The sequence below is a fragment of the Pyxicephalus adspersus genome, chromosome 5 (genome assembly GCF_032062135.1).
Source record: "Pyxicephalus adspersus chromosome 5, UCB_Pads_2.0, whole genome shotgun sequence".
Taxonomy (NCBI): Eukaryota; Metazoa; Chordata; class Amphibia; order Anura; family Pyxicephalidae; genus Pyxicephalus; species Pyxicephalus adspersus.
In genome coordinates this window covers 64,575,165-64,601,205 of record NC_092862.1, presented here as the reverse complement: position 1 = coordinate 64,601,205, position 26,041 = coordinate 64,575,165, and the positions used below count along the sequence as shown (strand labels likewise).

General features: G+C 37.0%; 2 protein-coding genes across 4 annotated transcripts; both read right to left on the bottom strand.

Moving 5' to 3' along the window:
* Positions 1–1,581: 1,581 nt before the first annotated feature.
* On the bottom strand, positions 1,582–18,365 carry LOC140332015 (mas-related G-protein coupled receptor member H-like). 3 transcript variants are annotated; one of them, XM_072413327.1, is made up of 2 exons: positions 18,107–18,365; positions 1,582–3,972 (listed from the first exon to the last, which is right to left on the bottom strand). In XM_072413327.1, exons 1-2 carry the CDS (start codon positions 18,113–18,115, stop codon positions 2,935–2,937), a joined length of 1,047 nt encoding a protein of 348 aa, XP_072269428.1. In that variant the 5' UTR covers positions 18,116–18,365; the 3' UTR covers positions 1,582–2,934. The 3 variants fall into 3 exon arrangements, with proteins under 3 accessions (XP_072269428.1, XP_072269430.1, XP_072269429.1); XM_072413329.1 differs by lacking the exon at positions 18,107–18,365 and adding an exon at positions 17,850–18,048; XM_072413328.1 differs by lacking the exon at positions 18,107–18,365 and adding an exon at positions 9,673–9,817.
* A 5,751-nt stretch (positions 18,366–24,116) lies between these two features.
* LOC140332014 (proto-oncogene Mas-like) lies at positions 24,117–25,331 on the bottom strand. The gene has a single exon (XM_072413326.1). It carries the CDS (start codon positions 25,230–25,232, stop codon positions 24,495–24,497), a length of 738 nt encoding a protein of 245 aa, XP_072269427.1. The 5' UTR covers positions 25,233–25,331; the 3' UTR covers positions 24,117–24,494.
* Between the last annotated feature and the right edge of the window lie 710 nt (positions 25,332–26,041).

Sequence of the window (26,041 nt, the reverse complement as noted above, 5' to 3'; positions counted from 1 at the left end):
ATTATTAGTTACTATTAGTTATTATATTGTTAGTAGTACATGGTATTTCGCTCCACTCTTTTTTACAGTTACAGATGTACTCTTATTGTTACACTTTTAGATTGCACTAAAACCAATTACATACAGTAACAATATATTATTGCATGTATAAGAATCAAACATAAACAATCAATAGCAATCCCTAATTTTCTTGGGTAAATCCATTGATTTAGGGCAAGTGTTGTGAGATTTTGGCTTGTGTAGGTGCCATTAGTTTGACATTAGTTGTTGAAGCTCTTGGGATCATTCTGAATATTTAGGTTTACCTCCATATGACCTTCATTTGTTCTTCTAAATAGTACAATGAGAATACCAAATGTTGTATTTAGCATTGTTTTCCTCTTTTTTTAACTTTTGATGAGAGTTTACTTACAAAGGTTATAGCTATCTATAAGGTTTTTGAATTGTTCATAGTTATGCAAGACCAGGAAAGAAAGCAGCAATGACTTTTTTTTTACAGGAAGCTCCCGCACAGTGACAGTTTCATGCTGGGTTACTGTACAGTTCTGGACAAAATGGGAAAAGCCTACCAAGGTTCAGACAATAATACATGTACCTCTTGTATTCAGACAATATTTGATTCTTCCATAACTCATAAGGTGTTTAAATAAATGATATCCAAAAAAACAGGCTTTTAAAGCCTATCTAGCATGAGTAAAAGCTAGACTACCCGTATGCAAGGCACATCATTTTATCATGGTGTGTTCCCTTTCAAACGCAACTGTACTTTAAAAAAATCAATTGGCCCCTCAGAGCAATGTGGTCCATTTCAGAGTATTTACACCATTACAATGTAATATTTAATGTATAAATGTCTGTTGTGCTGAGGCCACCCAATACTTTGGCATCCCTCTGAAAAAATAAACATTGCCACACTTTTTTTTTAATTGAAAAAAATCCTTGTACCATAATAACTAAGATATGTACCGTATTTTTCGGTGTATAAGACGCTCCGGCCTATAAGACGCACCCAATTTTAAACAAGAAAAACCTAGAAAAAAAAGATTCTGAACAAAATACTTAAAAATCACTCTGTGTCAATGTATCCCCTTCTAATCACTCTGACACAGAGTGATCAGAAGGGGATACATTGACACAGAGTGATTAGAAGGGGATACATTGACACATTGTATCCCCTTCTGATCACCCTGTGCCAAAAAATCATACTCACCCGATACCGCGATCCCGCGATGCTGTGGGCTTCTTCTTCTCCTCGCTCTCCTCCCGGCTGCAGCGCGTGTCCCCCCTCCTCTGAGCGAGGAGAAGCCGACACGCATACCCCCGCGATCCCATAAGCAGGCTGGATCAGCCTGCTTACCGGATCGCGAGGGCACGTGTGCCGGCTTCTCCTCACTCAGAGGAGGAGGGGACACGCGCTGCAGCCGGGAGGAGAGCCAGGAGAAGCCGGCACCCGTGCCCTCGCGATCCCGTAAGCAGGCTGATCCAGCCTGCTTATGAGATCGCGGGGGCAGAGGAGGAGGAGACACGCGCTGCAGCCGGGAGGAGAGCGAGGAGAAGAAGCACGCAGCATCGCGGGATCGCGGTATCGGGTGAGTATGATTTTTTTTTTTTTTACCATGTATTCGGTGTATAAGACGCACCCACTTTCCCCCCCCAGTTTTGGGGAAGAAAAAGTGCGTCTTATACGCCGAAAAATACGGTATATTTATTTACAGCCATGGTTTATGCTAAAATTACTGATTTGCTAAAGATTATGTAAGTTGCACACAAGTATTCTCAATATTTTAGGAATCACACAAGCATTAAAGATACACTATGCCTGATTTAATAAAGTTCTCCAAGGCTTGAGAGGATACACTTTCATCAGTGAATCTGGGTGATCCAGCAAACCAGGAATGGATCTCACCCAGGATTCAAAACATTTGATAGCAAATGACTGAAGAAATCCATTTCAGGTTTGCTGGATCACCCACCTTTATTAATGAAAGTGTATTTTCTCCAGCCTTGAAGAGCTTTAATATATCAGCCCCACTGTCTTTTATGGTGACAATAATGTGCAGCTCTAGGTGGTGAAAAAACAGAAAACCTCATATAATGTACACCTGAAATTGTTATAATAAAATTTCACCCCAGTGGCTGTAGCAAGGTTTCCAAAAAGAAAATCATCTCAGCTTTAGTTATTATTATTGGGTGAATCTGCCTAGGTTTGATTCATTCCTGGTTCACTAACCTGATTTTAAGTTGAATGAAAACCGAGGGACCTAAGTGAGAATTTAAACCTTGGCCATAAGGTCCTTGTTAAAGTACACAGCAATCAGCATTTGTCCGCTTGAATAACTTTAGGTAAAAATTAGCAATACAAAAAAAACAACAAAAATAGCAAATGGTGAACACCTAAAGTTAGAGTGGTACCTGTGGCAGGATCAAACTCAAATCTCTTTAGTTTTTCCTTAGCTCATGGGCTGTGTGACTTACTCAGAACCTGTGCACTTTTTTATCCATATTCCCTGAACAGAGCTGTGGAATGATTGTGAATAACCATAGATAATAAAGGCAACACTTGTCTGCACCAAAAGAGGATTTCATCTTTTAATTTAGGATGAATTAACAATAACTGGGAGCTTTGTTTTTTACCTTATCTTTTTTCCATATCTGTAAGACTCTGTAGATAAGGAAACATTACCGTTATGATTGCTTCTTTGTAATTAATGCAACTGTATGTTTAAAAATATGAAAAAGCTGAAAAACGTTCAATAGGACAGGAAAACTATAAATACCATGTTGATAGTTAATGTACTTGGATTAATGCTTTTGTGAACCACATCACTGATTTTTTTATTCAGCTACTGAGCAATTAACCTTTTGATGCCTTCTAATCTGCAATTGTTTTAGATATAGAATGCTGGAAAAATTGTGTTTGCTAATAATTGATTATTACTCAGGGATGGGCATATTGTATTTTGTTTCCCAGCTATCTTTAATGATATATGTGTTTTTAGTTGTGTTTTCCGTCTCTGTGGCATCCTTAAACACTTTTTCTAACATTTGTTTAATAGAGCCTTTCTCGGTTTTGAGCTTTCCCCTTCTACCTACAGCCATGTATATGTATGGATTGGCACTACAATTAAAGGCTGAGCACAGAGATGTAATAAAGAAAAATGCTACCAGGAATGGTTTAGACTGCAAAACATTAAAATATATCAGAAGGCCGAGTATTCTTGCAGGTACCACAGAAATGAGGAAGATGGTGACACATATGATGATGACTATGTAAACTTTAGGTGGGTGGCACTGCTTTGATGCTGTCTGAATCTTAAATAGAAGGGTTAGACTGGAAGTTACCATTATAAGTAACACTATAAGATACAGGGCAGAAGTAAAAAAGTAGACATTTGTACAGGATTGTGAGCCTGGGGCTTGATATTGTTGATTACCAGTACATAATAAATTTTCTAAACCAGTTACCAGCACAGACAACAGCCAAGACGTGATGGACAAGTAGACTGACAAAGTGTTGGGCCTATAACATTGATACCAAAATGGATATAAAACAGCAAGGCATCTCTCCAGTGCAATAAGCATGAGAAGATAAATACTAGTGTTAAATCCAAAATTATATACCAGTCCCATAAAAAATGCAATATAGCCTTCCACGGTAGCTGGACTTCTTACTCCATTTAAAACACAGAAAGTATAAACCATCCATAACCATAATCCAAGCAAATACGTAAAATCAGCAACTGCAAGGTTCAGAATATAGATGGTAAAGTGGTTTCTTTTCATCTTGAAACAAAGAATCCAAAACACAGTCCCATTGCCCAGTAATCCCAAAAAACACATAGCTAGAGAGAAAACAGTCAAAGGCATGATGTAAGCACTTCTTCCATTTGAGGGTTCATCATCTACTGTTCCATTTATTTCTTCGGAATCATTGGTAAATTCCATTTTTGAATCGTTCATCATCATTGTGTCCTGAAAAAAAAATACAGATCAGTTTGCTATAGTGGACTATTATTTGATTTTGGTTATAAGCTATAAAGAGTGGTCCAGGCCATATATATCCTACACATTGGTAGGCAGAAGTGTAACTGAATAATCAGTATTCTTCACTTTACCTGTCAGTGGTACTGATCGGTATAATTTTAAATTCAATTTTTTACAATTTTAAGATTGACTATGGTATGCAACTTTCACAAACTAAGCAACTGAATCCAGCATTGACTTTAATATTTAAGGTAGTGTGTGGATGAAGATTTAGCACTTTCTTTTTCAGTATTTGTCTGCATCAGTTATAAAAGAATCCTTGTTTGGGCATATCATGTTATGGTATGTCAATGTGCTGTCTGTCTTCCACAGGCTGTTCTGGATTGTTACCACATGATATCACAGACTTTCCCAATAGAGTTTACTGTACAAGCAGTCATGCTGACTCACATTGCACAGACATAGAACACTGTTGTAACTGTCGGGAAACCCGTCCTAAAAACGTATGCAGCAATTTGCGGATTACATGCATACCTATCAACAGAAAATGGCCACAGAAAGGCTGCAGATGATCAGCAGTACTGAGATGCAACAACAAAGATTAAAACACTTTCTTTGGCAATCATTTATGGAATACAGCATTTCACCAAAATGTACTTTAAGCATAACATTGTGGCAAAAAACAAGACGCTACCGAACAACAATAATGTACACGGTTGTATTTTCAGGAACACGATGTCCTTTAAGCTCTTAGCATGTGTAATCAGCCTGAATGCTTTCAAGGACAGACTTTTAAATAAATCACATGCTGAGAAAGCATAGGATATTTTTTTTTCATTCAAATCAGTCTCAAATACTGAAAACAGAATCAACTGGTTATCTCTTCATTTTGTTTATTAACCAGTACAGAACATGATTACCTAAATCAATATTGTGGATCAAAGCATTTAAAATGCCCACAGGAAATAATTAGGTGCACCCAATTCCATATGTACAGGGACAACAAATGGAACATTTAAAACTTATGTTTTCCATGAATAATGAACTACAGCAAATAACTTGGTAATCACTCCCCAAAAGCAGTGTGCATTAATATGTGTTCAACCTGGGCCCAACCAACAGGCCACATGTGCTTCTGCGGGTTTTACTGTGCAGTCTGCAGGTCCCAGCACCAAGAATTGATGCATCTCCACAATAAATGAACCATTCGTATGTCCCACAGTCAGTAGTATCATTTCAGTGCATCCTGGCTCAGTGGGACAACTCTTTAGGGTATATTAAGGAAAGGAGTATGACTTCATCCTGTCAATGTTTGGAATTCAAACATGAGGTCATAACTGACATACAGGTAGTTCAATAAATAGGTTAAATTAGTTTTATTCAGTTTAATTTAGGGATTTTAAAAGTCTTATTAAAGTACACAATTATTTTTGCTGGAAACAATTGTTTCCAGAGAAAGTTGGAATAATAAGCACTGTACACACAGGGCTGCTCATTCTATGGAGAAGGGAAGGTAGAGTTTAGGGCAGGAGGCACTCCCTCTATCCTCCTCCATTAAAATATCATTGTTGTCGCATGTCAGGTGTTCACTGACAGCTGTACGGGTTCCATATTTACCATCTGTAAATTGCTTAACACTGCAAACAAAATAATTTGAATAGGTAAGATTTACCTTGCATTAGATAAATTACTTCTTTAGGGTGAAAGCAGATGAGTGTGAGAATTATGAAAACATTGGACAATTAAAAAGACAGCCAACTTTTTATTTTAAAAAGAAAAGGAGAAATTGGGAAAAAAGGTAATTGAGTAAAATGTCTTAAAGAGGTTTACACAAAAGAGAAATCCGAAAAAAATATGATGAAAATTAGAATTAGAATTAATTTCAGTGACTTCATCAAAAGATGAATGTATATATCTCCTGCTGAGTGAATGTTTTTTTTATTCTCGTCACTGATGGTAATAAATGTGTATTTTTTAAAGATTTGATTTTGTTCCTGAGGAAGTGATGTTCTATTTATCAAAAAAGAAATTAGGTTACTTTATCAACCTTGATGAAGGTATGGAAATATTTTAATTGTTGGAAGAATAATGGAAATAGTGGATGGAAGAACAACTGGGCTGTATTTTCACACACATCTGTTTGAATCATTATGCATTGCTTGTTTCAGTGGATAATAAAAAAAAAGACTCCTTGTGGTATATTTTCTAAAAATTCAATGGCTGAATTGGCACATGAATAATTTTAAATATACCCCTTAGTGTAAACTAACAATTGTTTGCCAGAAAAAGAGATATGAAAGAGCTATGGAAAGATCCAAAACCAAATCACAAGGAAAAATTCTTTCTATTTACTCATTACAGTTATCTAATGATGAAGAAAAGGAGCTGTGTATGAATGGGTATTCATGAATCAAAGAAGAGAAATAAAGAACATAGGGCCTTTTATGGCAACCCCATTATTATAAAAATCTAATAAAATCTTTTATTGGGCTTAATAAAATACAAAAAGATTTAATTCTGATAATTTTAGGCAGAATTATCTAGCAATAGTGTTCTAATATATGTTCTCACATGTAGTTTGAACCCATGCTTAGTAGGTCAGAATATATACTATATGGTTACAGTCTCGCCCGAGGCGTTTTGCCCTAGTGGGCGTCTTCAGGGGACAATGAGACCTTAAAAAGTCATATGTATGTTTAATTATACAATGATATACAATAGGCATAAAGTGATGTAAGTGGAATAGAAGATCAAAAAATTGGATTCACATCATATGTCGAATCAATGATGATGGAGATTGGCAGATTATATATGATCTATGATCAAACAATTAGAGATATAAGAGTTTATTAGGAAGTACCAATTAATTGAAAAAAAAAAAAGGATTAGAGATGAAAATTGGTTATTCTTACTTGGATGGCATATTAATGACTGTTGATAATTACATTTGTTTGATGATCTTGAGCACCTTCCTGCCCTATTCACCCTGTGACCTGGTATACCTACATTCTTGACCAAACGCTGCTAATCTCTGCAAGTGATCAATTAAATCTATATCTTAAAGGAACCTACCTACTCCTACTAACATTTGGATGGATGCAAGGACCAATTCTCGCACGACTTACCAGACATTCCTATACTCTGTTAATACATCTCAGAAAAGCTACTATATCAAACATTGGCATTATCACAAGCAGTGACTCTACATATACACTCCCAACACCCTTGAATTGCCTCATTATGTGTATGGTAAAGACATGAACTGCTACGTAAACATAAAGAGAATCCATTTCATTACTAAATTAAAATTCCTAAAGCCGAACTAAAGTTCCACTTTAATGGAAACTGTCAAAAAACGCATGCAATTCTGCCGATGATGGCTTCTCATGTGTGTGCCAGGAATTAATGTAATCCTATGCTTCTGCATGGAAAGTACCTGTGATGAAATGGGGACAGGTGATTATTGCAGGCTTAGTTCTACTTTAAAGTGTATCTTTAAATGTAGTTTTTGCAGTACTTTAATATTTTAACATATTCCAGCTATTTTAAAGACCCTGCAAATACAGAAAAATATGGCTTTATCTGCCAGAAATGCACTTATCCCCAAAATCTTGATATAGGCTGAAACGTCTCAAACCCTCCCCTATATCCCCTATATATATTCCATCTATCCACCTGGATGACTATAGGTAACAGAGCACTTTATGCCCTCACCAGCACCTACCTAAGAAGATCAATTTGAAGATACACTGATCAGTAAAAAATCACCACTGACAGATTATGTAAATATTTATAAATATTCCACCAGCCAATAAAATGAGAAAAAAGACTGGTTTGCTTGTGTGTACTTGGCCTTTAAAACACTAAATATTGTTATCAATATGAAAAATATTAAAAAAAAGGATAGTGCTTAGTAGCAAAGAGAACACCCCTGTTAGTGGACCACAGTAATCCACAGTGGTCCGTAGTGAACACATAAATATCCCTACAGGAAAATTGGCTAAAGAGCAGCCAGTGGATATGTTTCTTTGTGACCACTGTGCAATGTGCCAGCATATAAAAAAAGTATTAAATGATAATCTAGGTCAAAGCTTGTACTGATTGCAGCACTTTCAACGTGGTATATAAAATCATCTTACCATGTCATTTAACGTATTGGGCAAAGTTGAAAAGATCCTTTAAAGCAAATTTACTTTGTAGCATAATATGCTATAAAAATCAGTATCCTTAATGCTTATTAAGTAATCATATTTACTTTTGTACCATATTCAACTGTGCACATTCCTGTCATATCTACATTGTGGAGAGCTAAAAAGTCTTTTTAGCTTTGAATTAATGGGGTCTGGGGATTGCTAGTTCAGCTGGTATCTGGCAGAAGAGTAGAAGAATTTACAGAAGAGAAGAGTAGAAAACGTTACAGGGGTTGCTAGGCTGTGGGGGGAACACTAAATGGTAATTTTATTAAGTAGGTTTAAGTTATCCTTAATTAATCACTAACAAACTATTACAATTTTAGGTTGGGTAATTTTTGTTTCACTCAAGTTTTATTATGTGAATGCATAAACAATAAAACAAAACAAACATGTACTAAACAAAGGATATCGCAGAGAAAAAAAAAGGAACAGTTGAATAAAAAAAAAAAGGATTTGTCTATTAGTATTAGTCCATTAGGTACATGTTATTTCCAGCAAAACAATATATTATATCTGAGTCAAAATGAACAGGAAGGACAATATTTATAACAGTACAGTCACGTAATCGTGTCACTAAATAAAGAAAAATAAAAGGAGAAGTAAGGAGTAAGGGAAATTAATCAAGGGAATTATTAACAATCTGAACCTGGGATAAGAAAAAATAAGTACACAGGATACCATCCCATCTTGCTACATCAATGCCAAGGGGTGAATGTTGCCTTATTGCAGATAAATCTGGAATTGAGGGGATTCCTTACACCAGTCCCACACTGACCACATCAAGTTGAATTTTTCATATTGATCTTCATCTTCAGCTACTAACAATTCCATACGCTGGATCCTTTCAAGTTCCATAAACCAATCTTTTAAGGAGGGGATGTCAGTTTGTTTCGAAACCTGGGAATACTTGTTCTGGTTGCATTTAAAAAATGTCAGAGCATGCCTTTTTTGGGCAGATTTAATTAAACCCGGAATCATAGATAATAACACCACTTTGGGATTGTTAGGAATATCTGAACCTGTAAATCTATTATAAACTTCTATGATTGTTCCCCAGAAACCAAGAATAGGTGGACATTCCCACTATATATGTAGCATAGAACCTCTACTTGATAAGCAACGGTTATTTGAGTCTGAGGGAGGGTAACATTAGGCAATTCCGATTTTTTGTAATTACCTTTAAAATTACTAATGGAGCCAAACAATTCAAATTCCTTTAAAATAGAAGGAAGTGAAGTATAGGGCGATGTTGTGTATTGTGAGATCAACGGGGGTCAGAAGACAGCAGTGAACCAGACAGCAGACTTCAAAGTTGCAGTTAAAACACAGGCTCCTGCTTGTCTATTTATTAGCACTTTAACAAACAAAAGAAATGGCTTGGCTGAGCACTAAATACCATTAATTAGATAGTCCCTCTCTGACTAACAGTAAAGCAGTTTAAGCAAAACCAATACAAGGCAGTCTTTAGATCAAAGAACAAGCATGTTCCACTCACATGTAATCGTTGCTGGTGCAACGCCAAGCTCTGTTCCCCCACAGCTGGGAACTAACAGCTGCCTCCTGCTTGCAACACAGTGCTGATCCTCTTCGCTCAGCCTTTTGCTGACCACTTTTTCAACCTGGATTCCTCTGGCTCTCTCTCAGCCTGGAATCCACTCTGGCTCTCTCTTAATGCATATTAACTCAGTCAGGATTGGGTTGGGCCATGGAACCCACCCTTTAACTGTTCGGCTCTAGGGCCCTAAAGAACCTTGTTTCTTCCTAGGAAACCTATCCAAACCCATTAATTCTCTATTCCCTGGAGCCTTTATTACACTTTCCTGAAACTTTTGTACCCTTTCTAGAGACACTCTGTCACAGTATATTAAAAGATCATCTGCATAAAGTGAAATTTTGTATTGTTTATCTCATAACTGAATGACTCTAGTATCGGGATTGTTAAGTAGGGCAACTGCTAAATGTTCCATCACTAAAGCATATAGTAATGGGGACAGGGGGCAGCCCTATCTAGTACCGTTTCTAATTGTAAATTGTGTGAACAGGGAGCCATTAACGCGCCCTCCTGCATAAGGGGCTGAGTATAGAGCTGCAATACGGGATAAAAGTGGGGCCCAAGCCGATTTGCCTTAGTGATGTGTACATAAATTCCCAATTCACCTTATCAAATGCCTTCTCCGCGTCAATTGAGAGAAGACACATAGGAATCTTTAAGGTTTTGGCCATTTGTACAAGTAAAAAAGTTAGTTTTATAAAGTTATATATATTTATAATAGTGTTGTCCCCAGCTTCCCTACCTGAGATAAAGCCAACTTGATCGGGAAGCATCAGAAATGGCATATACTATTGCAATTGCTAATAATTTTGAGAATATTTTAGCGTCTACGTTAATTAATGAGATATAGGCCTATAGTTGGAACATATCGAGTGATCCTTGCCGGGTTTAGGTAAGACTGTTATATGGGCTTCCGGGCTCTGTGGCGGAAAAAGAGTGTCAACTGAGATTAAAGAGAAAACTCTTATTAGGAACTGAGACAAATTGAAAGAGTGTAATTTATAGAATTTCAGAGTAGAGCCATCTGGTTCGGGGCTTTTACCCAATGGAGTGGTTTTAATGGCCATAGATACCTACTCTTCAGTGAAAGGTGTTTCTAAATGAGAGACAACATCGTGGTTTAGCATTGGTAATGCATTGGAGTCTATGTACTCTTGCAAAAACTGTGGGGATGTATGCAAAGGTTCAAGATTATATCGACCTGAATAATAATTCTGGAACACTTGTAAAATGTCCTGAGGGATAGAAGTGGCTGTGCCCTGAGGGGTGCGAATAAAGGATATGTATGTGGTTGGCGATGCTAGAAAGTGGGGATGTAAACCCCACGCAAGAAGTTTGCCCCATTTGTTCCCATACTGATATACCAGTTAGCGGGATCTGTCCCTGTATTTCTTGTGGGCCAGGTCATATAAATGGAGAAGATCTTTCCTTGCAGCTGAAAACATTTGGTGCCATATTTTGTTTATGTAGCTTCTCTAAAGAGTGAATTTCATTTGAGGTATCTGCTGTATCCTGAGATCTGATCTTTTTGAGACGTGTACCCTGTTGAATTAGAATACCTCTGATAACAGCTTTTAAAGCTTCCCATTGCATGGGGAAAGATGTGGGGTCAGAGGTATGGTCACTAAAAAAGTTAGTAATTGCAGATCTCACGGCATTAGCACATACTGTGTCCTTGAACAGAGAATCATTGCAGTCCCAAGACCATTCCTTTCTACCTAGGTTTGGTATTAATAATGTTACAGATACAGAGGAATGGTCAGACCAGTGACAACTGTCGATAAACACTGTAGGGCGCCAATCTAAAACTCTATGGCTAACAAAGATGTAGTCTATTCGTAAAAGAGTGCCAGGTGTCAATCGTAATTGTAGTTCATGAAGTTTAAAACGGAATGCATGAAGTTTAGAACGGAATGCATTAGGTTTAGAATAAAAATTAGAGGTTTTCCCAGAAGAGGTATCAAGCCTATGGTCAAGAGCAAGATTAAAATCTCTGCCCACTATGGGGATAGCTTCTGCAAAGTCTTTTAATATGTCTAGGTACTTTATAATGGCATCTGTAGGCTGTTGATTAGGTGAGTAGAGAGAGGTCACTGTATATATTTGTCCCCAGGCGGTAAATTTTACAAGCACGTATCAGCCCAATGGATCCAACCTGGTGTCAAGAACCTGAGCTGGGAGAGATTTATGAAAAACTATAGATACTCCTTTTGATTTGGCTTCAGAATTAGTACTATGGAACCAGGAAGTATAGTAACGGTCGTGCAAGGCCTGTACTTTTTGGGTTTGGAAGTGCGTTTCTGGAAGTAAAAGTGTTCCCGATGAGGTTGGAAGGTGCAGACGTTCCGTTCAGGGGGTGGTCGGCATTTTAAATCTATTTGTATTGCATTTAATACAAAATAACTGTACTGTAAAATAAATCTTCATGAAAAACAATGTACCGCTTTTAGACATAAACCCAGACAGAAATGAACAGCCCAGGAGGTTAAACAAGTGTAAACTGGTACAAAATCTAGAGGGACAACTCAACAACCTGGTATGCATAAGTGCAAAAGGCAACCACGATCCTAATAAACAGGTCCATTACATTGCCACATGCATGAAATAACAGTGCATAATGTAAAAGGCTGCCCTAAGTTTATCTTATGGTTATAGTTACCTTGCTATATGGACACCCGGACCAGCAGAGCTGCCCTGTATATAACAGGGAATATTGTAGCGCCCGTGTCGGGGTTCTAGTGACGTAAAGGATACTCAAGGAGCTATGGTGGTCCGGGAATCCAACAAGAAAAGTGCAGGCAAAGCGCACCAACGCCACAGTCTGAAATGCCCATTCAACTAATACAAACTAGTGCAAGATCCAGAAAAATAATACTAGAGTAGTAAACAACCTAAGGGCATAGGTACAATAGCATGAGGCACAGGATAGCAAAAGGTAACCACAGCCCATTTTGTGAAATATGTGATACGTACTTGTAGACGCCTGAACCAACACCGCCACACATGAATATGTGCAACCAAGCATTGTCATATATTGTATTGCTCATCCAATTGTTTAACACAGGGAAAGCTTGTGTGGTGATGCTGGGCCAGGAATCTACTGGGAGTGTTATCATAAATAAATAAATACAAAGCAGTAAAACTCATGTAAACTAAAGTGGCTCATGCAACCCCATACACAGTAACCTCACATCCCAAGAATTGGTGCCCTTTTAAACATGACAAAAATACAAAACAAGATGCATTTATCAAAGATATTAAAACATTTTACTGAATTAGGCACGATAACATGACCTGTGAGATAAGATGACTGCGTTCGTGGAAGACCAACCGAAACGACCTCCATGGTAGATGCTAGATCGGACAAGGAAAGAGCTGCAGCTGTAGGTGGTCAGCGAAGACCAAAATGGAAGCTGGATTAGGAAAACGTGCCAATGTCGAAGAGAAAATGCCAGTGTGAAGCATCCAGAAGAACCGCAATAGGGGTACTCAGGAATGAATAAATGGAATACTCATCTTGCTTCAATGATCTTCAAGAGCTGGGGGTGGTATGGAAGGTGTTGTTGGATGATCAGGAACACAGAAGACATAGGAGCATTTAATCTGGAATGGTGAGTGGCAGCAATAGGGTCATGAAGATGATAATTCCTTCTACCGTGGCCAAATATGAGACAGAAGGGAAAACCCCATCTATAGGGTATGTTCCGTTCACGCAGCACAGAGAGCAGGGGTTTGAGTGCTCTATGCAGATCAAGTGTGTGCAGTAAAAATTTATCCAGCAGACAACATCTCTAGGCCGCTGAGGATGTCTGTTATGTGGGCCCGGGGTTCTTTAAACCTGTCGATTTCTTCATCAATATCAGATGGTATACACAGCAATTTGGCAAAAATGGTGTGAGCTGCAGTGGCAAGTTTTGCGATGGAAACTGTTTAGGGAGCCCCTGAATATGGATGTTGTTCCTACGGTTGCGATACTCTGCATCATTATGGAGTAGGAAAAGGGCATTAATCTGTGCTTCGTGACGGGTAAATATCTCCTTGTGAGAAGATACTTATAAAGAAAGCTTGGAGCACATCTGCTGTAAGGCGGTGGTGGTATCAGTGACTTGTTGCAGGGATCGCTGCATGTCCTGGAACTCCATCCTGCAACTAGCCTTCAGGTCCTGTCTGGTAGGTAGGGCCCGGAGATGGGCCTTCCAATCCCATGAGTCCTCTGAAGTAGATGGAACATAGGCGCTTGCAATAGGGGAGAGCAGTGACTGATGTGCTGAGGGAGTGTAATGGATGCACACAGTACGTGGGATGCTGGAGGAGAAGACCCAGCTGACTGCCCAGATTCTGGTCGATCGGGGTCCCACAGCCGCAGGGGATGCCACAAATTGAGGCTGCAGCTTTGCGGCCTGGTCCTTTGGAGCTCGTGGCTCAGCCACGTCTACTACTTGAGGCCGCAGCTTTTTGCCCTGGTCACTGATGTGCTGCCTAGAAGAGGAAAAAAAGCTGGAAATTCTTTTAGAAGCTGCCGATTTCACCTGTCCCCCTTTCTGGGACACTTTAGACTTGGTCCCCATGAGGATGTGTTTGCTCATCGCTAGGATGCAAGTAGATGTAATTAATCCCCGGGTGAGTACAGGAGCTACCCTAACACGCATCCTACACCGCCATCAGTCGGCCACCCCCCATGTTGGGTAATTTTTACCTGTGCTGATCAGAGGCTAGAAGAATAAAAATGATTGGTGCCTTCACAACATTGTGCCCCCTTTAGTACTGAGATGCTGTTTTGCTGATTCGTACATTTTGTTTTCAAATATTGCTGATAGTGCTGATGTGCTAGCATGCTCTGTCTAAGCTCAGAACAGGATACCATCTTCACCTAAAGCAGCTAAAATTACCTTCACCTACAATCATCTTCACCTAAAATAAACTCATAGGTGGGTGGTGAGCTTCTGCCGTAATCAGCACAGCATATTTGCCAATTATGGTACACACATACCCTGTGCAGTCACCCCTGCACTGATGAGAGATCCAGGACCTGTAATCGCTGCCGGGATGGGAGCCGCCATCCTCATGGCCGGCTCCACATGGAGATGCGGATCCACCTCACTAAATAAATGATGTAACCCCTGTGCATGCGAGAAGCTTCATTATCCCTGGCAGGTGGCTCTGTGTGCGGCATGGGACATGTAGTTTAGAGCCTAAATATTAAGCTTATGTCCACTGTAAGTACTATAGGATTATTTTTATAGGTGCTGAAAACCTATTACTGAATGCTAATGGTTACATTTAAGTGGCAACCCCATCCAAAAAGATTAAATGAATAAGTAAATTGATTGGTGCTGTGGAATTCTGCAATTACCCTTTTGCTTTCTACACTGAAAAAAAGAGTTAATTATATTTTTAAATACAGTCAATAGTTTATAAATACTTGACTGTAACAATACTAGAATGAGAAAGCAGAACAAATTTAAAGTTACAATGTTGATGATATTTTGGTACTGTAGTTATATAATTGATAGTTACATATTGAGTTTTGAATATGTTTCCGGCACAACAAACAGATAGTAAAACAAAACCCTGTGCTCAAACAGCAATATCTCAGCAATTTACCTCTCTGTTCTATGGCCCTGCTGTTTTTATTAGAAATTCTATTGACATAGTTCAGAACATGAGCTACAAAAAAGATAACCAGTGAAATAACAAGCAATAAAATACCATAGAAATAGGTACTGCCTTTTTGCCATTTAGGACGTAACCCTTTATCATTTTACAATGCTCCTTTCTTTTAAGCTATATTGTTATAGTTATTACTGCTTCCACTAAACAGTTAACTTTGGAGTTCAATCTCGTAAACTGGATTTTATACAGATTAAATTATCTATTTTATCAGGCCAAAAAAATGCAAAACTTCAACCAAGAATAGGGAATTAAAACATTTAAAAGGACCGTACACATAACTCTAAAACAACTGATACAGAGGAAAGAGGAAAGTAAAACCATGTGTGTTACAACAGGAAAAATTCCTTACTGACTCCCAAAGCAATCTGATTTTTTAAACAATTTCCTAAGATGGTTAGCGTTAGCTCCTGTGGAGGTTTAATTCATATTATGGTGGAGTACAATTTCCATATGTGGACGCTCAGCACCAGGCACTGCTCCAGTCACCATCATGGAGAGCCATCCCTCACCTTTTGCCCCAGCCCCTGCAATAATTTGCCCTTCCCAATATACTGCAGAGGTATAGTGAGTAAAAAATGCATACAGTGCTCCCCAGCAGTGTCTCTAATCTAAAACAAATGCTCCCGTATACTCCAGCCCAAGAGCTTCTCAGCCCACCTCAGACATCCCCATATTTTTCCTGCTGACATGGACATTAGGGCATCATTTTTTTTTAATAAAATTATTCTATGGCAGGTTTTGCTATTGTTGTGCAGTGACAACATGGAATTTTTTTCTCCTACTGAACACCACCACCAGGGCATTCTCCCCCCACTGACCACCAGCATCAGGATGTTTTTCTAGCTGATTACGGACCTTTGGGTATACTCTTTTTTACTTATAATATACACTAATATTTTTCTGACCACTGACACCAGTGGTTTTTTCTTTTCGTTCACTACTAATGCCAGGGCACTGGGGGCATTCTCTGTTCCACTGACTACCAGAGCTTTTATTCCACTAGGTTCTCTTTTCCTCCTGCAAAAAATAGGACCCTTCCTACTCTCAATGACATGAAAACATTTTTTTATTTCCACTTTCACTAGGGGCAATATAAGGCAGGGGGCTGTGGTTATATTTCTGCATGTGCCAGTATAGTGCTTTTCTCAGTACATTTTTAATTCTTGTGCAGATTTGGTAGTCCCTGTGTATGTGGTCATTATTCTGGTTTTGTCAGTATGGTACTGATTGGGTTTCAATGTATGTTTGAACTTGTGTCAGTATCATACTGATTGTATCTCTTAAACTATTTATGGTTATGTCTGTACAGTTATTATCATGCACACTTGGTTTTGATTTCTTTCACATGTGATGTATGCATATTTTCAGCTAATAAGAGCATACCTTTATCATTTTTTGTTCTCTGCAGGCTATGCTACATCCACTCATCTGCTGGGGTAACATGGCCTATTATGTACTATTTTTTCATGTAGATATTTTAACTTTTTAAATAATATTAATACTTAGGCTATGATCGAGATATCAGTATGTGGTACCTGGGACCAAGGCAACTAAAATATTATTATTTGTGACATACACCCCTAATAGGACAAATACATATACATTTAGCTGTACATAATTGTGGTATAGATATATTTATAAAACACAATTTTGATGCCAATTATTATATAATATGAAACTTGGAGTGTGTCAGAGTCATCAATTACTACTTGATGAATATGATTATTTACCCAGTCTTCTGTCCATTTAATGTATTTTACAAGCCTTCCATTTGCACATTGTTTACTTGGTTGCACCGAATAACAGAGCCTATGCAAAAAAATGTAACCTTGAAGTGGCAGAGTGTTTTTTTTTTTAATAATTTATTTCCAGAGTTTGTAAAGAACATAACCTATGCATTTTATTTTATATGTGCCACTTTTTTAAAGTGATTTCTATTGTAAGTTTAAGACAATGAAATATGTATACAATAGCTAATAATGTGAAAATGAAACTTGATTCAATCCTTCTAAAATTAACCTTATATAAATTCATGAATTTTACTTGACAAAAAATCTACCATGTCAAAATTCTTTGGACCTGATTTATTAAAGCTTTCCAAGGCTGGAGAGGATACAAAAAATTTGAATGCTCATAATTCTTGTTTTTATGGTTAAAACTATTTTTCCATATTTTGTCTGAAAGGTCATTTGACAATTACACTTTTACTTAAAGACTACTTACAGTTTTAACTCAATAACTTGTTATTAAACTACATAAGCACGCTGCAATAGGCAATCAACATTCGTTACACGTGGGCTATAGCAAACTTCAGCACTGTATAAAAGCCTTGGTTCTATCAGATAAACCCAATAATAACGATAATATTAAATATATATAAATATATATATATATATACAATGTATCAGATGTGATTAAATATACAGAAGCAAAATTAGACTTCTTACCTTGATTAATTGAAGACTGAAATGCTTGTTGCTCTCACTGTATAATTTTGTTTTAATTCTACCTTATCGCAAAGTAGCCCTGCCAGCACAAATATAACTTTGAAGCTTGCAATGTGATTGTGCTTATATGCCTTACAGTGATGCCCTTTGAAGCGTACATCACATTACTGATATGCCTAAATGTTTCACTGCTGATAACTCCAATTATTAAGTATAGCTGCCATACAAAAAATCAGAAAGTAAATATGTAAGCCTACCATCTGCATGATAAAAAGCCTGTTGAGTCCTGTGATTCGGTCTCTCCAACATCTCTTGAAAATCCCAGGAAATGCTTGTGGCTTGCTGTGAGCGACAACAGATTTCTGCCCAGTTTCCTGTGTTACTCTAATTTATTGTCTCAGGTTATCTAGAATGGGTGCTATTATTACCTGTCTTGTACACTGTGCACTATTTTTAGTTTTCCATGTTCTGATCTCAGGCTTGTGCTTATTACTATTTTTCAGTGCAAACATCATCCAAACACATGCCGCATCCCTAGATAATTTATATATTTGTAGATACTAAGAAAATGTGGGAATTTTTAGGCACTTTATGTTAATTACCTAATTTATAAAGACTTAATATCATGGATAAATATTATGATTAAATAATGAAGATATTTATGTATGTAATGTATAGTTCTCAATTGGCTCCTGATGAAGTGGTCTTTGTCTGCTAAACGCATCGAGCAAAAATTATGTATACTAACAAAAATCATCTTTGTCACTCTTTGTTTTAAATGATTTTAATTGTATCAGAATGAGAAATAAAAACATTGTATTTTATTATAATAATTGAATTTGTATTTATATATTAACTAGGTAATTTAAAGTGCTTAAAAAGTCCCACATTTTCTTAGTCTCTACAAATATATATTGTATTTTTGTTTGTTATGACCCACTTCTTGTATTCTAAAAGTCTATAGAAATGGAAAAACAGCTGAAAAAGGTTATATGGTTGTACAATATTTATGGAATATTCTAGTGATATCCTGTGGCCTGTTTCTGATAGGGACTGTTTAAAATTTGAAATACTTATGTCTGCTTTAAGTGTATGAGTGTGGCTAACACTGAAATTTGCAATAATGGTCTTAGAGCTAGTTTTTACTGTTTCAACAAGGTATTTAAACACTGGCATGTAAAGCTTTTTAAATGTGCTTTTCAAGGAGTCTTTGAAGAACCAATTTGTGTGCTTAAAGCAAAATTAAACTCTGTGTGATGGTGACCTTCTGCCATAATCAGAAAGTGTTTTCAGATTAGTTCAGTTCAGTTATTTTGTCAATTAGTGCTACCTCCCAGTGTTTTTTTTTTTGCTTTTTTAGTTTAGGTACGTTTTAAATTTTGTTGAATGTACTTTAATGTGAGGAAAACACATGACCAGTTTACCTTCTACTGCAGTCTGAACCCATGTCTGAGGCCAGGGATCTAGATCTGGGAACATCTGGATCATCAATAGAATAGTTAAATGGATGTACAGCAGGATTTAGGTATATATCCAGCCTATAAAGAAAAACAACACCCAAAAAATCCTAAACACCTTTAAATAAAAGATTTTATTCAGGCAACTTAATAATATGTACCCACAGTAGATAGTTCTAGTCAGAATACGAAAAAGCTAGCAAATGTTAAATTCGAAAATTAAGCTTTGTATAAAAAGCATTTGGTTAGCAGTTTGATGTATAGCTGAGACATTCAAATTATACAGAACGGATCATGCTTGTTACTTCTACCCTCCTAATTAATTAGTTGCAGACAGAAGTCCCTTCTATGGATGGTCCAGCACCCAGAGTTTTTTAGTATGTAAATGGAGAACAGTCTCCCTCATAATATGAAATGGTTGTGCAGAAATTCAACTCAATAATGAATATGTTTATAGTTTATGGGCCATCAGGTGGTCCCTACTGAGGAATTCAGAAAGTCCAAGCCCCAGTCCTAATACCAATCTCTACAGGAAATTCTGAACCTTCACTCACTTTCCTGGTCAAACAGGTTCACTCGTAACACAGAGGGTCTACTAAACTCTGCATATTTCTGAAATTTTTTTTTGATTTTAGAGAGACTTTCCTAAAAAATTGGACACACTGGTTGGACCACAATAAATATATCAGTATAGCAAAATAGTGATGGAAATAATGTGAAATTGTTAGGGTCATAGTCTTGTTTAAATATTACAGCAGTTAAATTAGCGCATCTGCAAGAACCACCACTGTCTTAAACTAAAATACATAAAGCAAAGCCATTTGTCCCTTTTGTCGAAATGTTTTTAATGTTGCAGTTGAACGTAATTCATCATAGAAATTGTGAGAAAATTCAGCTCAGGCTAACATTATGGATAATGGACTTCATGGAGAAGTGCTGTTAGGAGATGCTCTTCGGGCTGACGATCCCAAGCGGTGTCCCACCACAGTAGAGCTCCCTCTGGCAGGGCTCACAGCAGCAGAGGAGTTCTAAGAATTAGTGCTCTGTGGCTTGCAGCATTCTTGTTTCCATTTAGCTGTGTTTTTCCTCTTGGCATTCCCTGCACTGAGACTGCACAGCTGAAAGGTATTTGCAGTTGATTAGCAGAATGGTTCCTGAGCAATCCCAGGCTGCCATTGGCTGCTGGGACTGTATAGCCTCTCTGAGCACAGTCCACAGTGCCTTTTATAGGGTTTACTTGCGCTGGAGAGATTTTCATGTGATTTTCTGTTACTGACCATTGGCTGTTCCCTGACTTATCATTTGTACTCAGCCTGGACCGACTTCTGCTTGTGACCCCAATTCTCCTTGTGCCTACTTTCTCTGTACCATGTTTGGTGGACTGATCACCTGTACTCTGGATTGACCAGTAGTTCTTGTACTGCTTATCCGTGGGCTCCTGGTCTGCTGCCAGTCCATCCCTAGACACCATCTTTTGCGCTCCAAGGTCAATCATGTCCTGGGAGATGTTGCCAGTCTGTCGAGGCTGAGTGGGGACTTACTAAAGGTGAAGACTGTGGCATTAGATTGAGGAACTGGTGTCTGGTTAGTATTGGTGCTGACCAGGACCTTACAAGTGCATCATCAGTTCAATAAACTTAGAAGAGACAAGCCATCAGAAATGTATATACTGGCATCATGTTGGTAAGCTGCTGATCCAAGCTGATCCAGCAAACCTGGAATGGATCTGCCCAGGATTGGAAACATTTTCTAAAGTGATTTAGATAGAAATAGAAAGTGACTGAAGAAATCCATTGTAGGTTTTTTGAATCACCCAGTTTCACTGGTGAAAGTGTATCCTCTCCAACCGTGGAACTGTGGGGAGCTTTATTAAATCAGGCCCATTGTGTGATACTTTCCCCACCATAGTAAACTCTATGGGGCAGGGTCCTCTGCTCCTTTTCTGTAATTGTCTGTGTCTGTCTGTCAGTTGCAACCCCCTATTTAATGAACAGCGCTGTGTAATATGTTGGCGAAAAAAAATCCGGTTTTTAATTTTATTATTATTATTATTATTATTATTATTATTATTATTAATAATAATAATAATAATAATATGTGTTTCATGCCTTATCCCATCATAAAGTTTATATCCCATCACAGATTTCTCACTATTTGCACAGTCTCTCCTGTTAGTATTTAGGAAATCTTGTAGTAGTAATATCTATATGCAAAGAAAGAATTTTGCTCAACCCTTCCTAAGCAGCTGGGGGCCTATATATACTTTTAATATCACTGCTAATGTGTAAAAAAGGTACAGCAGTGGTAAATTAAGAATTTTTCTCAGTATTATTTTTTGTATGCTGAAAGCATCATGTGTTTATTCATACCAGATTGTTGCACCAAAGTTCCCTTGCTTTCCTATTTTATCAGCTTGTGGAAATTCATTTATTTATACTTTACTAGTTAAACCATAAAAAAACGGCAATGTACCATGAGAATGACAGTATTTTTCCATTTCTGTTTCATGCAGCTACACTGATGTATTCACCATCTATCTTTAATAGATGACATTTAGACCTATTACGGAAGATGCAAACAGTAGTCTAGGTTATTAAATGCTTTATCTAGTGGAAACTATGTAATTAAGAAGAGCAGCCACTTTGATAACCAGGATTATTCATCTCAGTCCTTATATTCTTATAGAGTCCTTTTATATAAAAATTGCAATTGATTTACAGAAATGGACAGACAGGTATTAAGTGCCATTTAACAAACCAAAAACATTTTTTATTTAAATAAAAATGACCACTGATTTTTCCCAGTCTTATGTTAGCACATCATACTCAAACAAGTGTAACTAAACCCACTACACAAAACAATATTATGGGCATTTTCTTTTTATTTCTTAAATTCTACATTCCTTACAGTTTACAAAAATACATTTGGGTGCTTCTGGTTTAGAATTATCTTCACTTTGCAGGGTCTGCTTTCAGATTTAGTAAGACACACATGCATAGTGCCATAACCTAGGCACAGAACATCATGGGAAACCTAATTTGAAGGAACCACAATGTTCAGGATACCGCCTTGGAGATGTCTGGAGTAATGAAAACTGCACCATAAATAAAAAGTAACTTTGTACAGTCCAATGAAAAAAAGGCATTGAGCATTACTATTACTCTACTATTACTATTACTACACTAATATATAAATTGAGGGTTTAATTTTGTTTCCCTTCCATTTTGTTTCCCTGCCTATCCTGGATAGTTACATGGAAGAAAAAATTGATGGGCAGGAAGTTGGGGACAAATCAGATAGGGAGAGAAAGACCAGGAAGAAAATTTGATATGAAACATCATATTGCAGCTAATTTAGTAATCTTGGGGGGACAAAAATCAATGACCATGAACTAGTAATAATATTCTAATTGTTATCGATACAATACTGTAAACTGAAATCTAAGCATCAATAATCTGATATGTATGTGAAGTATTAGGCTACCAAAAACAGTAACACAGAACTCTCCTGCTGTGTTACCTACTAGCACTGCTTTGCCATTGTACATAAATAAAAAAATTACAGATTTTGTACAAATTGTTCACTTAGTAATGTAAGTAAGTAAATAAAGTTGCACAAAGCTCATTAAATGAAATTAAATGATGTTTACATTGAATACCCAATTTTGTGCAAGGGGGGCAAAAACAGGACTGCTCATTACAGGTTATTGGATAATTAGAACTTTGCTATATATATATATATATATATATATATATATATATATATATATATATATTTATATTTATTGTATATATTCACTTTTCTAAATTACCGGTGTTTCAAATTAATCTTGTTGCTCTCAAGCTAAAAATATACTGATCTTTATATAACAAAACTTAAACATTCAAGTTCATATGCCCCCATTTTTAGTTGTTCTAAAATGTGTAGTTGTTAAAAAGTGACAAGGTTTGTTGTAGAGTTACTGGTAAGAAACAATACATTTACAGAAAAATGTAGGCGGAATTAGTATTCCAAAATGCAATTAGTTCATGAAGTTTGAAAAGTTTTATTTTTGCTGTAATGTAACACATCCTAGTTTGGGCTATAAAGTGACTTGTCATCTATGTAGTATTAATGGTTCCTTTATGCATAATATTGAAAAAAGCTTAATACACAATTAAAATGTATATCTGTATCATTTGTTAAAAAAAAGGCTTAACCTTTTACAAACTAGACGTAGCTGCAAGACACCATAAACTAATGATTGGTGAAGGAACAGCTCTGCATAAGGGACAGATGATGTATCTTCTGCAATAAAACATACTTATCTGCCTGTTCACAATCATTTTTATGGATTAAGTCAGTGTAAGATGCCGGGTATTTCGGCTTCCCCCTGGCTGGGAATAAATAAAATGTGATCATGCAAGTAGATTTATTTTATTGCAGAAGGGACTGCAATAGTCTGAATGTGGCAGTCGAAAAGGCTATTTTTAGGCCATTTTAGTGATGTTACCCACACTCTGAAATGCTGAAAAAGCATGCATTTGAACTAAACTTTAAAGCAGACAGGTCCTTTATTGCAGAAGGGACATCTGTGTAATATTTTTTTATTTTTAAGTTTAGTTCTGTTTTAGGATTTGGTTCAAATGGATGTTTTTTTCAGCATTGTAGAGTGTGGTGATGGGCACAACAACCACCCTAATATTGGCCATTTGACTGCCACATTTACGAACTATCATTAAAAATGAATGAGAGTATTCAAATAAGTGGTTTTGATAACAGGTTGTCAGGCTTTTATTACCCACCTAAGTAGAGCCTACATTCTCATGTGTTCTCAGTTAGTTGTATATATACAAAATTCCCTAAGGAATACATTTAGATATCCATAATTTGTTTCATGTGGCATAGGTGTCGCAGTATAACCCTTTTTGTAGTTGTATCTTTACAACTAGTTTGAGCCTGGTAACATAAACACAGAATACATTTTCAAATGTCAGCAACTCATATTTGTTATTTTCACAGCACTGTGCAAATTCTTTTGAAGCCTAACTGTCTACTAGTGATCTCAACTACTGAGATACAGATATTAACAGATGGCTATACATAGATTAAGGTTCTAGGTTTTTTAGTTAACATAACTAGGTCCTAATATAGGTACACTTAAAATTAACTGCTAGTTGATTATGTACCAAAGCCTTTAGTGAAAGTACTAACTAATATAACTAATCCCAGAGATCTTAGCAAATGTTTTCTCTGTCTCATCCTCTTCTTCATGAAAGACATGGTGTAGTGCAGCATGAATTGAACCCCGCAAGTTTTGCTTCTTTTTGTGCCTTCCAACCATGAAATAGATATATGGATTAATACTACTACTAAATACTGTACACAAGATACTAGCAAAAAAGAAATGCACTGATTGGAAGCCATTTGGCAGAAGTTTCAAATACATTAATAGCCCCATAAATTTGATAGGCACACAGGCAACCATAAAAACAAAGACAGATATGGCTATGATGATATAGAGCTTTGGAGGTCGACATTTAATAGATGTTTTTTGGATCCTAATGAGTAAAATGGTGCTGGAAATTAGCATGAGTGGAAGGGAAATCCCAATGGCTAATACAAATGTCATTGCCTGAACCCCTGTACATTCCACTGTTCTTATTGCAAAAGCCTCTGCAGTGCAGACAAGGTTTTCTAAACAGCTTTCAACCCAGCCAGTACACCACAAGCCTATACAGACTATAAATGACTGGTGTTTAGGACGGCAACAGCGGTACCATATTGGGTAGAAAACGGACAGACATCTCTCAATGCTGATGGCAAGCAAAAATAACATACCAGCCTGATATGCTCCATCATAAAATATCTCTATTGAAATAATTATCTTAACCATTTCTGGAAAAGCTGGATGTAGATCCATCAACTGATCAATCTGAAATACCATGAGAACGGAATTAAAAAAGAGGTAAGTAAAGTCAGCGATGCTTAAATTAATTATATACACTGTGAATTTGTTTCTTGGAATTCTAAATGAAAGGTACCAGAAAGCTATTACATTTCCCAGCATTCCAAATATGCAAAGCACTGTGATGCAACAGGCGGTAACAGTTAAATTGATGTCAGAAGAGTCTGTTATCTCTGCACTCCCCGTTGTTTCATTCATTTCATTCTCTGCCATGTGGATAACTGACAGGATCTTCATTTTGCACACTGATTTGGTCTGAATTCAAGCCTAGATTGAAATGAAAAACAAAGTGATTATTGATCCAAACCAAAATCTAGGTGACTATAAATACTATATGTTCTCATCCAATGCAGATATTTTACCATGTAGTTGCTATATTGTTAATTTTATTCCTGAGTGGCTCATTACTGGCTGTAAGAATTGTCTTTCTCAGTACAAGGGGGAATTACTAGGAAACAGCACATTATCTACTAAAAGAACCCAATATATAGACACCTACCTTAGTATAATCAACATTACCTACTAAATACATTAGGTTTACAGGATATGACATGAGTTCTGTAAATCAGTGTAGAAAGGGTGGACAAATTATCAAAATGCCACAAGCAAAGATCGAAGCTCTTGCAGTGGAAAGCCGCACAGAAAACTGCTGCTATACGCCAAAGGTCCTTAATTTGCACTTTTGTACTTTGAATTATTATGTAAATGTAACCTGTGAGAATTATCATTGAATACAATATTTTGCTTTTGCCAAAAAGAACCCCTTGCCTCTTTGCTTTGTTTGTCTA

Excerpts from the sequence above, each read along its gene's own strand:
- LOC140332014 (XM_072413326.1), bottom strand. The coding sequence starts at position 25,232 with ATGGTATTTCAGATTGATCAGTTGATGGATCTACATCCAGCTTTTCCA.